Below are 13,780 nucleotides of genomic sequence, written 5' to 3'. Positions count from 1 at the left end.
TGCCTCCCTGAGATTCCCTTCCCTCACCTGTGAAATGGGACCAGCAGCAATACCCGATTCACAGTGTCACGAAAAGGAAGAAGGGTGCGAGCGAGAGCATTATGACCTAATGAGCGCATCATGACAATAACTGATTGTTAGGTGCTGCTTGCTTTCCATGCATATCCCTAGGGGCTGAGATCCTGCCCACTTTATAGACAAGACACTGTGGCTAAGGGACCAAGAGCTTGTCTAAGTCCCATTGCCACCATCTAGGGACAGCACTGGGCTGACTCCAGAGCCAGGATTTTTCCACTGGGATTATCTTCTAAGACCCAAAGAAACTTTGCAACCATAAAGGGTTGAAGTGATGTGCTTTGTTTTATAGTAAGATTAGTTCCCTGGAAAATACACACTAATTGTTCACCATGAAGATACCAGATAGTGTTATTTACCTTCCTGCACAGATGGTAACTGCTGGGTTGACTGGCTGAAGGCCAGTTTAAGAAAAGATTAGTTGGGAAATACACACACACACACACACACACACATACACACACACACACAGATAGATAGATACAATTAAGATATCACAGGTCCCTAAGTCATCTGCTCTGTGAACAATCCCTTTAGATAAAAACTGCATTTAACCCTTAGCAGATCTTACAACCCTATCCCAAATTCCAACCAAATCCCCCGACTGTGGTCAGGGAGAAGACATAAGGCCCTAGCACAGAACCCAGCTCAGAGGAGAGCTGCTCATACCTTCTCTGCCCGACCCCATCCCCACAGCTAGGTTTCTATAAGGTGTTGTTAGCACACCTCTAGTGAGCAGACCTTAATTTCAGGAATTCCCCTCTCATCTACTCTCTCAGTTTAGGCCGCTGTGCCAACTTAGAAGGATAATGTAAAACATGAAAGAAAAGAACATTATCGAGGTTTTAGTTCCTGACTTAGGACACGGCAAACAGATTTTTGTCTAAAGCAGACTCTTAGGATGCAAAGAGTGTTGTGGAGGTTGGAATATTTTATTTCCTGACATAAAAAGAAATCTTTTTCATTTATGACACAATGAAGTCAATAAAGAAAAGGTTTCATTATAGTCAAAAGACCAATGAATCTCCTTTGGAGATAATCTCTACATAAATAAAATATGCCAACAAGGTTGGTTTAATCCCAAGGGGTTTAAACTGCATGTTTAAAAGCCCTTTATATGCTGGCACCCTGCTGAAGCCAGTGACCTTCAAATTACTAAGATGTATTTTAACTGCTGGAAAGGCATGAATCATTTCTGCATTTCTAAGCTACTGGTTAGCAGCTGCATTTTGTTTTGTAATGCTCTTATTAGAAAGTTAGGTTTCCTAATTTCCAGAGAAAAGCATTGGTAGTAGGGCATCTGGAAAGCCCCTTCAATATGCTCTAGAAACAGGTTATAGACACTGAAAGTCTAAAAGAATGATATAATACAGTAGATGACATTGTAGGTCATGCTTAATTAATACCTGTAATAAAAATATGCAACATTGCTGTTTCAAAAGAATATTCCCAGGCTGGGGATGAGGTTCATTGGTAGGGTAACTGCCTAGCAGGTCCTGAGAGCTCTCCCCAAGAAAAGAAAGGAAAGAAGGATGGAAGGATATGCCTAGATCACTAGATTTTTTTAAAAGGTACTTCTCAATGTTATGACTTTGCCAGGCATTGTGGCATACACTTGTAATTCCAGCACTAGGGAGGATGAGGCAGGAGGATCCCAAGCTTCAACTCAGCCTGGATAGAGTACATAGTGAGACCCTGTCTCAAAAAAGAGACAAAAAGAGTATTATCAATCTTAAAGACAGAAATCTGTGGGCACTTCAGTATCTTAGAATATGGAGCATACCAGCTGACTGACAGCTGGGTCTCTACTGCATTCATGTATGCTTATCCTCACATGGAAACAAAGGGAAACCAGTAACCATGAAACATTTGGTTATGAAAGAAAAACTAGAGAAAAATATTAAGAGTCAAAGTCCCTTTCATCCTCCTGCAGAAGTCAGTTTAACTTAACCCCCTACCAGTTCTCCTATACATCATACATGGAGTTGTCACTAAAATACTAAAATCTTTCTGATAAAAGAATTGATGTCACTTCTATCATGACTGGAAACTTTTTCACACTGGATAAACACTCCTATGTTATGAGTTCATTCTAATGCATCTAACCTTAGTTACCATATCTAGTCTCTGGCATTTCTGTATTTCCTAAGTGTAGGTGAGATCAGTAAAAAATGTATTCCTTCTTAAAAAACCACCATTGCTATATTAAACCAGAATCACACACTGAAGGCCCTAAATTCCAACATCTCAGTTAGAATCAGTAAACCTGATGACTCAAAATTCTTCAAAAATTTCTATAAAGTACTATCTTCAAGGGATGAGTATCAAAAGATTAGCAAAGCTATCCTTAGTCATTCACTGTTTTTGATTCCACTTATGTTTTGGGCTTTCAAAACCAGAGTTGTAGCCCAGCATGGTACAGTATACCTGTAATTCCAGGTCTTGGAGGTGGAAGCAGGAGGAGCACATGTTCAAGACCAGCTGGAATATGTATCAAGACCCTGTCTTAAAAACAACACACACACACACACACACACACACACACACTCTCTCTCTCTCTCTCTCTCTCTCTCTGACAATGTCTACAGCTATGATAGTCAACCTGTTTGTGAATGGCCTGTAAGTCATTTAAATCATACAGACTTTTTCACACAGAAATGGAAACATTGCTGACTTGAGCATCTTTCAGAAAAAAAAGAGAACAAAAGTAACAAGACAGAGATAAGGGGAGTTTTTTTGTTTTGTTTTATTTTAAATATGGAAGAAACTTCAACAAAGAATTAGGAAACTGCCCCCAGGAAGATGAAAGAGAATTTAAAGGAGAAGCAAATAGCTGATACCAGTGATAACGATTAAGGGATCAAAAAAAGACTCAAGAGAACATTACTTGCATTTGAAAATGCCTGCAATCAATGCAGCCTGAAGTTCTGATAGCAAAACTGTCAGAATAACATGCTAGAAGTGGCAGAGCCACTTCTAAGCCTCTGTGTTTTGAAGTCACACTGAGAATTGCAGAATCAGCTCATTACATACATACATCTACATACATAAATGGGCAAACTTACTACCTCTGAGCCTCAGTTTCTTCATTTCTAAAACAGGGATATCATCTACAGTCTCTATTGGACTGTAGCGAAAACAAACTTAAAACATTTAGTTGGTTAAGTGATCAATAATAATTATTAGATGACTTTTTAATAAAGGTTAACTGTAAAGTAAGCTATAGGAGCATCTTACATATTCTACATGGTTTGGTACCTGGATTTTAAATCCCACTCTGCTGCATGCTTTTGTTTGTTTGTTTGTTTCTTGAGAGAGGGGAGGGTCCTCCTATCCAGCCCAGGGTGGCCTTGAATTTGTGATCTTCCTGCCTCCACCTTCCTGAGAGATAAGATTACACGTATGCACCACCACACCCAGCTGTACACATTTTTACCCAGTACAATGAATGGTTCATTAACTGGTTGTTATAAGTATCTTTTAAAAATCACCTGTAGAGCTCAAATGAAAAAAAAATTATTAAGTTGATAACTCTTGGGCCCAGCACTCTTGGTATTTAATCTTGAACAAGAATGAAACAGAAGTGAGACTGAGTGGGCAGAATAAGTACTCCATATTAACTCTGTAAACCTCTTTTTTTTTTTTTAAAGGAAAAAGCACAGTTAGATAATTTCTAAGGCATAGCACTTTAAATGACCCCATGGAGGTCCCCATTAAAGAAAAGTTGTGATGAAAGCTTTAGTAGAGTGAATAATGAGCAACTCAGATTTACTAAAAATCGTGTTTTTCTTATATCGACTCTTCTTATACAAGACAGTTGTAGTGCTGTAAGCAGAGGAAACCAAAAGAATAAATTGAAAGACTGTTAAGAGTGCTTCATAAATTAAAGTATTTCATAAATGTAGCTATTAAGACAGTGGGATTTTATTTCAGAAAACAGACATCACAGTCAAGTTGCAAGCTCCTTAAGGAAAGTGATATAGGGGTCACTCTCTCAGCAGCTCCCTATTGAGGTGTGCCCCCCACTAAGGCAAGGCTTTTTATGAAACCCTGAGTAAACAGAGAAAGATCACCCTTACTCATGGTGTCACTAGAGTGTAAGCTCTGAACATCACAGTGTCATGCATTTAAAGTAATTCGGTTTTATAAATGTCTTACAATTCATCAAGAATGAACCTCCCACAGCAAGTCAGGTACAAGAGAATACCATGGATTTCTCAATTGGGAATTTGAAGAAATTTTTTCCCCAGACTTTATACATAGTATCAGTATGAATCAGGAGAAATTCACATTTAAAGGGAAGAAAAACACATTTAAAGAAATGCCTTGGTTGAGAATTTAGTGTGGCAATTAAATAGGTGGCTAGAAGTAAAGCAGAAAACATTCAAAGGCAATTTCTTTTCTAAGACACCCACATAAAGGTGTAGCAAGTCAGGCATGGTTTAGGGCATTCTCTCCATACTTCCTACTGAAAGTTCTAAAACCTCCAAAAAGGCAGTGTGAGGTGGGTACACCCTGTGGTTAGAGTTCTGTGTTAGGTAGAATTTGAATATGAGAACCATAAAAATGGTCCTTCTTCATGGCACCTGAGATTAGTAATGCCATGAGTGTGAAGACAGTTTCAGCAGCTTACACTTTGACTTCATTTAGGGTTTCCAAAGTCCTGTTCCATGCCATCTCATGTGATCTTTACAACTGCCTCAAGAGGCAAGCAGGGCAGGCTTTCTCTTCATTTTCTAGATTCTGGAACTAAGGCTGAGAGGTTAGTCAATTCACTGACCAGAGGATCCATGGTATAGTCAGGGTTTTTGACTCTTAATCTAGTAGTAGAAGAAAATAAAAACTGCCAACAGCCCAAGAAGCATTTTACCATTTGTCTTTTTAAAAATGGATTTCAAATGTGCAAGAAACTCAATAGTTGTGTTTGTCAGATGAATGAGGTCCGAGGAGAGAGGCTCCCAGGAACTTCCCAGGCCCAACACAGACTCTGGATGCTGCAAGAGGAAAGTGAGTGTACTACAAAACTACTTGATCCATGGTGATGAACCCTCATGACTCCTGTCTGCAGCTCCTCTCCCAGGACAAGTGTCTGCTCCACCAAGGGTAAAAGTCAGTAGAGAAAACACATGGTAACACAAAGCCTAGTCCCGTCAGTCTTTGGGCAGCCATAGAAAGAGCCTGCAGGAACAAGTGAGACTTTTCTGTTATCCTTCTTGATACTGTGAGAAGTTTTAGGTGGAACAGGCAGAGTACAGCCAACCCTAGCAATAGCTAATGACTTTACACACAGACACATGAAGGGACTAATAAGTCCCTAACCTTTACCATACCTAGTCACACTCTGCAAACAAAAGAAGCGTTCTTTTTTGGTACCCAGAGAATGACTCTACCTCTGAGTTTCACAGCTATGCCTTTTAACAACTTTAAATAAGTCTCTGTAACACTTATCCATCCATCCAATAGTAAAAGAGTGCCTACTACGCACAAAGTATTCTTCTAGTACTAAGAACACATTCATTTGCCCTTAGGAAGCTCTCATTCTAGTGCGAAGTGACAACAAACAAGTAAAACCCAGACAAGAGGGATGAGGAGGTGAGGACGGGCAGGGTGCTATACTAAAAGTACTGCCTCTATACACAAAAGAACAATTAATGTCCAGAGGACAGATGTGTAGCATATCTATTTCAATGTAGAAGTCCATAATGAAACTCAGCAGCAGAAAGTACAAAGTTGCTAAAAGAGAAAGGAAGACAAAGAAGAACAGAATGGTGGGGGTGAGATCTTCAAATCCCACGTCCTATTTATAATAATAACCCACTGTCAAAGTTCTAAATGTCTACAGCATTTGCTGGGACTCACTATTGTGTGCTCTGCCAATCAGTCCCTCATACTCAGTGCGTTATTATTTTACCTGAGGACAAATGAGACACATACCGTATCAATAGTGTACCCCTCCCTGGATGTCTACACAAACACTGTAACTAAAATGTCCCATATTAAAAGTATCACCAGAGTAAGGACCCTTAGGAGAAACCACACCTTTAAAAATATATCACAAATTATGATAAAAATGTATGCACAAAATGCTCATTCAGATGAAATTTCATCCAAGTTGATTGTAAGTACAATTATTGTTTTTCCATTTTCTTACTGTTACTTTAGTTTCTTACATGTAATTCTATTCTGTAATAACTTATAGTTGGGTTATTTGTTCTTCTTAAGAGGATTTATTACTTTGTAGATATGCAGAGCAGCAAAGATTTCATTAAATTGCCCTTAGGTAAGGATCTTCTAGACGTGGCAAGTTGTAAACGGCTATGAACATACTGTTTTGTCATGGCTATCACATAAAACAAAGCGAACTAGAAAACAAGCCCCCGGAAGTAAGAGCAGCACCTCGCTTACCTGGGATAGGAATAATAGGAATACTTTCGTTGGGGACCACCCGCGGCGAGCTGCTATCTTCCACATAGAAGTGAGCAGTCTGAAAACATTTTCTGTGTGGAAACGAGAAAAACACACAAATTGTGAAACCACAGAAATACACCTTTGCCCGAGTTCATCATTTTCCAAATCTCCTTTCACAAAATTCCCCAGCTTTTAACCATCACACAGCACTGATGGCAAAGCCATGGGAGAGTAGTTAAGACACAAGGACAGCACTGAGCCTTGGAGGACATCAAAACTGCTGAGAACTATCTTTTTCATATAAACACGTCCAACCTGACAGTGAAAACGGACAGACAGACCTGAGCCACTCTAGTATGTGAGAACTTGGTACAGAGTAAACTCCTCCAATAAACCACTAGGACCCCCCCACACACACATATTTCTACATTTGACAGGTTACAGAGCACACATTTACTATTCTAAACCCTCAGCACCAAGTTCAAAACCATGCTCCTACCCCCCTCAAATGGAGTCATCAAACAGCCCCACTACACAATAGCATGTCTGTGCTTAGCCAAGGCCCCCAAAGCCTCAGCGAGCTCTGTAAAGAGGTCAGGGGGGCTTCAAGGGAGCCAGCGTGCCAACATCAGAAGCCCTTGCCAGACAACCTCTAAAACAAGGATAGAAGTTCTCAAGTGTCATCTGCTTGTTTTCAGTTTGGTTTCGTTTTTACCTGTACTTCAGGCAAAGCAGGGAGCACACACTGGTCATCACAGGACAAGCAGGGAACAGAACAGCCATCGGCAGCTCACTCAGCCTCTGCTACTGATGCTGGCCGGTCCTTGGCTTCCCAGCCTCCACGTCACTGTTCATTGCAGCCCTAATGAGCTGCCGGAAGCACAGGCTGAATATTTAATGAGGCTGCTCAGCGTGAATGGCTATTGTGACCAGAGAAGGGTCCCTGTTCATGTGGTGGAGGGGCTTTACAATAGCTGGCCCTACTGCTGCGCCTTTTAGCCAAGCAGGCGGCATCCTTCTGCTGTTCTGTGTCACTGGGCTCAGCCCCACTCCTCAGTGTCTCAGCCAACCAACATCTACACACCCTACAGCTTTGCTTTTCCTGGGGTCTGTATTCAACTACCAGGGCCAAACAGGCCTCATATCATCAAAAGTACCCTGGGATGTTTCTAGGAAGTCAAAGATGGGTTAGGAGAAAAATCAAGCCACTCTAGAAACCAAAGAAGATTGCTGTGGGAAGAAGGAGGCCTCAAAGTCGTACAGTTTTTTGTCTTAAGTATTCTACTGGGCTACGATTACCAGAAGCCATCAAAAGGATCACACAACACAGGATGGAGCACTTCGCTTTGAGCAGTGTCTGTTTTCACATGGCAAGGAGCTCTCACCAAGTACACATTTGGATATTACTCTAAAATCAATCTGGATTGTTCCTTGAGATCACTAGGGCATCCTGAACAAAAATGACTCTTGACACATACCTTGTACAGCACTGAGGAAAAAATGACTCTTTCTATGAATTGCCTGGCATTTGTAACAAAGAAAGAAAACAAATGTTCATCACTTTGCCTAGCTGCCTTTACCTAAAATTTGGATAAGGCATCATGGTACACACCTGCAATCCCAGTACTTGGGAGGCTGAAGCAGAAGGATCCAGAGTTCAAGGCCAGCCTGGGCTTCACAGTGAGACACTATTTCAAAAAGAGAAGGGGGGAAGGAAGGAAGGCTGGTCCATATTTTAAGATAATTACTATGTCTATTAGGTTTCTAAAACATAAAATTGTTATCAAATAGAACCATTACTGGCCACGTCACTGATCAAGTTCAAATGACCTGGGGAAGAACATACTGTAATGCAGGGTTTTTTCCTAGAAGACAAGCATACAGTCCAGCCCATGTGCCAGTTACATGTGACACACACATTCTCCTTAAAGAAAAATGCAGTGTGTACACACGCCTGGGTCCCATGGGCTGCTATTTATGATGGATTTTCCCTGGAGTTAAATAACTCTGTGATTGCCAGAGACAAGCGCACAACTGGGGATGAGAGTCAGAAATCCAAGAGCAAGGCTTTGTGCACCTGCACCTTGCTGCATGTCACACATTTTCAACCCACACAAAGACATGGGTGAGCCACTAGCTGCAGACCTTGAGGTGGTGGAATCTTCTCCTAGAATAAAGGTTTCTGTGCAATCAGCAAACGTTTATTTAGCATTCACTGCACTGCATCGTGTGTGCAGGTAATGTGTTCTCTGCAACTGTCTACAATCCTTAAAACCACTCCTTCAGTCTGGCTAAGCGCTGGAGTGATTTTAAAGAATTACATAAAGAACAGGTAACCTTTGCTGAGACATTAGGAAATATAAATAAAGAGGGAAAAAAATCAATTAACATTACCCAAAATCCTCCTCCTCATGATAATTCCTATACATATTTTGGGGCATATCTTTCTACACTTTTCCTCATTTATTTATCGGCTATTTCTTGATCATCTTCAATGATGTTGGGAGTAGAATGATAAACAAGATAGACAGGACCCTGCTCTCATGAGACTTAACATGTAAACAAATAGTTCCAAATGGTCAGGAGCTGTGAAGAAAGCAAAGAAGAATGACTGCTGTGGTGCTGAGTGACGAGGTGAAGGAGGGACTTTGCTGAGGAGGAGGCATTTGAACTAAGCCCAGAGAGCAGAGGATTATAGAGCAACAAGGAGACCTACCAGAGGCTACTGCTGTAATCTGATGTAAATTCAGGCAAATGCCCATTTTCTGGGTTTTTAATTGTTGTTATTATTACTATTATTATTTTAGTCAGACTGGGGTTTGAACTCAGGGCTTTGTGCTTGCAAAGCAGGTGCTCTGTCACTTCAGCCACACCTCTAGTCCATTTTGTTCTGGTTATTTTGAAGATGGGGTCTTGGAAACTATTTGTCCAGGGTGACCTTGAACCACAATCCTCCTGATTTAAGCCTCCCAAGTAGCCAGGATTACAGGTGTGAGCCATCAGTATCTGACTTGCTTTATTTGTTAATAACAAAATGTGCTCAGACTATGTATGTATTTCCTTCATAACAAATACAGTTAACACCCTCATTTCTGATAGGTGCTCAAACTTCCATTTCATTGAGACACAACACTGTTAATACTTAATTCATTTCTTCAATAACAGTTTATTGGAGGTCTGCTCTGGGCCAGACCCTGCTGTCAACCTTTCTGAACCCTGACAACACTGGGATGATCCTTTCGTGTGTACAAATTCTATACTGCAGGTTTTGTATTCTGGAAAATCAACTGACTATCATATGGGATTGTATTTTAATTGGCTCATTTTTGAGAAGTCCATGGAAATTTTTGCTTCTTGACCTTCAGCAATATATAGGAATTAAAGAAAAAAGAAAGCAAAGGCAGAAATTTGGAAGAAAAAGCAAAATACTCACAAGTTTTAGTATGTCTAAACTTCTAACCTATGATTATGTTTAAAGAGGCAGTGTTGTCTAAGGCAGAATGGGGACAGAAGTTTCAGGAGTGCATGCAATTTCAATTTTCTAGCTAGATCCCATTCTCTTCCACCTAACTTATACTACAAGCTCCTCCCTACATGGAACAGATTTCTAGGATCATGAAGAGTCACTACCATTACTTTACAACAAATAGGTTTATGCAAGTATCATAAAAGGGGAAAATGATTAAGAAGATCATGTTTGGAATAAAAAAGAAAGATACAAGTTTAACTACAAATTATAACCCCACCTCTCCCCCATATTTTTACTTTCCATCCTTCCAGAGTTCTTGCTATCCCAGGTACAGAAGTCAGGTAGCACATTATTTTCATTGATCCTGATTGCCTACTGATAATCCATATTAGTTATCTGCTTCTCCTAGCCCACATTTGCACTATGTACTTTTCTGACACTTGAAATTGCCCAGTTTCAGTCTACCTTAGTGTTTTGGAGGGAATCAGTCTTTCACAATCTCTCAATCTCTTTCTTTCACAATCCTTCTCTTTCCCTCCCCCACTCTCTCTTTTATCAAATGTTTTTGTCCATCATGTGTATTTTCAAATGACAATTTTCACTTTTAAAGCTACCTTTTAAATCATTCTTGTGGATTGCTGTACTTGTCTGCTAGCAAAATTCATTTTAGTTTCTATTAACAAATCATCAATATGAAGAAGGTGTTAGGATTTACTTTGATGCATAGTTCATGAGGTTCTGATGTCCTGAATTCAAAGTGTATTGCAGTATATTGCCACTGGAACAAACTTGGAAATCACCGTGCTTTGAAGCTTTCCAAAACCCACTTCCATCAAGAAAGAAACCATGTTATATCAAATGTTCACTGAACACTCTCAGATGGGTACAAAGGAGACAATTCAGCATTCAGTATTTCTTTGACTCAAACTCATTGGGTATGTGGGACAGAATGAAAATGAACTGGGAGAATGAAATCCGTTGCTTCCTTACTTGGAAGCACTTCTGGTATGCCTCCCATAGAGTGAGTATTTTGCCACCTAAATCAGTCTCCTGCTTACGGGTATACATGCGTGAAATAACATAGCCCCTGAATACCCTCCACACGCACTAGCGCTTGACCTAGAATAGACACATTTGTATGTGTCCATAGAAAGCTCCAGGCAGGTGTTGTCTACCACTTGAGCTATGTCCCCAACCCTCCATAGAAAGTTCTAATGGGGCAATATGGAAACAGGCTTCCTCTACTATTCTTCATTCATCCATCCCTTTCTAGAAAACCAACATAAGCTCATACCTTTTGGAAAGCCATCAAGAGGGTACCGTGGTCAAGTCTGTGTGGATTCTGGTTAGTGCTCCTTTGGTCTAAAGCCCACTCCCTGAGCCCATGGTCTGGATTTATATGGCATCTAATGGCCTCATGGAGTGTGCACATATATATGCAAGAGTCTAGCTTCTACAAAGTCCACAGGATAGAGTAGGTTTATGGTCATGAACATTTTCTCTTGGACTGAAATTTCTAAAAATAAGTTTCTCTTCTTTCAAATAAGGGAGCTATCTTGAGGATACAGAGATCTTTTTTTTTTCTTTTTTTCTTTTATTATTCATATGTGCATACAAGGCTTGGGTTATTTCTCTCCCCTGCCCCCACCCTCTCCCTTACCACCCACTCCGCCCCCCTCTCTCCCCCCTACCCCCTCAATACCCAGCAGAAACTATTTTGCCCTTATTTCTAATTTTGTTGTAGAGAGAGTATAAGCCGTAATAGGAAGGAACAAGGGTTTTTGCTGGTTGAGATAAGGACAGCTATACAGGGCATTGACTCACATTGATTTCCTGTGCGTGTGTGTTACCTTCTAGGTTAATTCTTTTTGATCTCACCTTTTCTCTAGTTCCTGGTCCCCTTTTCCTATTGGCCTCAGTTGCTTTTAAGGTATCTGCTTTAGTTCAGAGATCTTTTCAATAATAAAAAATTCTGCTCTTGAGAAAGCACAGCACATCTCTAATCAAGGTGTAGTAAACACTGACCCACATCAGCTGTCAATTTCAAGTCCCTGAGCTCCCCACTGGCACATGGCAGGTTCTGAGGTGTCTAACTGTTGCTCTTAACTAAAGGCACACAGGCACACAGCTGCTCTGATGGTGCCTTCTAAGTATTAACACACATTCCGGTTAGAGAGACTTACTCTTTACACAAACTGGAGCCAACTACAAAGACAGGCAGAAAAATCTCTAGATCTCCAGTGCTCTCCCCCATCCATTTTCTTCCAGGGAACCTGACATGTTAAGGCAGGACACCCAGAATGACCACATTTTTGCAGCCTGTTTTTCCAGGTACCCGTTTAAATAACCTTTGATATGGGCTAACCATTTTCTAACTTCTTTCTCTTTTTGCCTGTCTGACAAGAAACTGGGACTGATTAGGTGACCAGTGCTTTTCAGAGGGAAAGTGATAGTCTAGAATCTTGAAATGTCTGCAATGGTGCTCAACACTGCTGTCTTTATCAGAAAGACTCCTCCAATGGCAGGCAACCAAACCCGCTGTGAGGAGTGGGGTCTTAGAAGTCCACAGACACTGGGGTCATTATGTCCATCCTTTTTGACAAGATGTCACACTCCTATCCTGGGTCCTTGGTTTATTGTGACAACACTGTCCTCCATGATGCTGTGAGTGTCATGAGCTGCCATGGGTTGGGAAGGGAGGATATCCTAATACGGCTCCCAAACCTGTATGAAAACTCAGAATCACAAACTCACCAAATGTTGATACACAGAGATCAGAAAGCAAGTCACTATCTTCAAATTAAGCTCAATGGTTTTATAATCACATCACTGCTAGTTTGCTGGCAATGTGCAGTGCAAAATTCTAATTGCAGACTACAGTGGGCAGTTGGCCGAGCGGCTGCTGAATATTAATTAAGCAATCTGAACTGATTTATAGACTACCCTCATTTAAATTTACAGTGGCACACCCACTAATAATCCCATTTAGTTTCATGCTGTCAAGAACAGAAATTGCATTAATGTTTACTTTTGTAAATGGATCTGTTGTAGAGAACCTTGTATGAATAAGAGCCTCTTATAAATAGGAAACGCTCACATGACTTCAAAGAAAGGTGATTGAGAGCTATGTGAAAAAAGACATAGATTGATTTTTAGGGCAAAATGTGTCTAGAAATGAAAGGGACAAATTCAACAATAGAAGGGCAAGACAGTGAGTGTAGTCAGGCTTTCCCTCAGAGAGAAGTATCTGTTTGAAGATCCTCCTGGGTTCCCCTTGGAAAAGAGCCCAACTTAGTTCTAAGTTGAGATTTTTTCATATACAACAACTCACTTGCTGTTCAGTTTCCTTTACTGCATGTTAAGTGATTCAGCTTATACAACCAAGTTTACACTGCTAGTGTCTTCCCAGGAAGAGATGGTCTACGAAGAAAAATTCAAAAACCAAAATACACTTTGAGTTGGCATATTTTCCAAACCATAAAAGGGGACATGAGCTCCAACAAATGTGAATGTGTCAGGGGAGAACTCAATGGTACGTTTCACTGTCCTGGAAATTCTGGGGCATATGGCTGTCACACCTCCATAAATAGGGCTTATGAGATACATGGAGAGAGCAAAGAAGGAAGGGCAGAGAAAAAAGCTTACCACTGGGAAGATGGATGGGGCATGGTAGGGGATAAAAATATTAAATTTAGATGAGGAGAAAGTTTTCCAAGATAGTTTGGAGTTCACACAGGGTAGGAGATGTCCCAATTCACTCTTGTGACAGGCAAAAGTGACAAAAAAAAATCTGATTTCTGCAGTAAAAATTTCATTGGATGACTTGGA

General features: G+C 40.6%; 1 protein-coding gene across 4 annotated transcripts in view; it reads right to left on the bottom strand.

Annotated features, from left to right (window-relative positions):
• Ptprg (protein tyrosine phosphatase receptor type G) overlaps nt 1-13,780 on the bottom strand; it is a 658,629-nt gene that overhangs the window by 47,820 nt on the left and 597,029 nt on the right. For 3 of the 4 annotated variants that reach the window (XM_074044097.1, XM_074044096.1, XM_074044099.1), the window contains one exon: nt 6,481-6,572. In XM_074044097.1, coding sequence (XP_073900198.1) covers nt 6,481-6,572 — 92 coding nt within the window. Of the gene's footprint in view, nt 1-6,480; nt 6,573-7,198; nt 7,827-13,780 lie in introns of those variants that run through there. The other variant, XM_074044100.1, reaches the window with a different exon arrangement.

This window comes from Castor canadensis, chromosome 10 (genome assembly GCF_047511655.1).
Source record: "Castor canadensis chromosome 10, mCasCan1.hap1v2, whole genome shotgun sequence".
NCBI classification, from domain to species: Eukaryota; Metazoa; Chordata; class Mammalia; order Rodentia; family Castoridae; genus Castor; species Castor canadensis.
The sequence above is the reverse complement of the archived record's forward strand: the minus strand, read 5'-3'. Positions and strand labels throughout refer to the sequence as shown.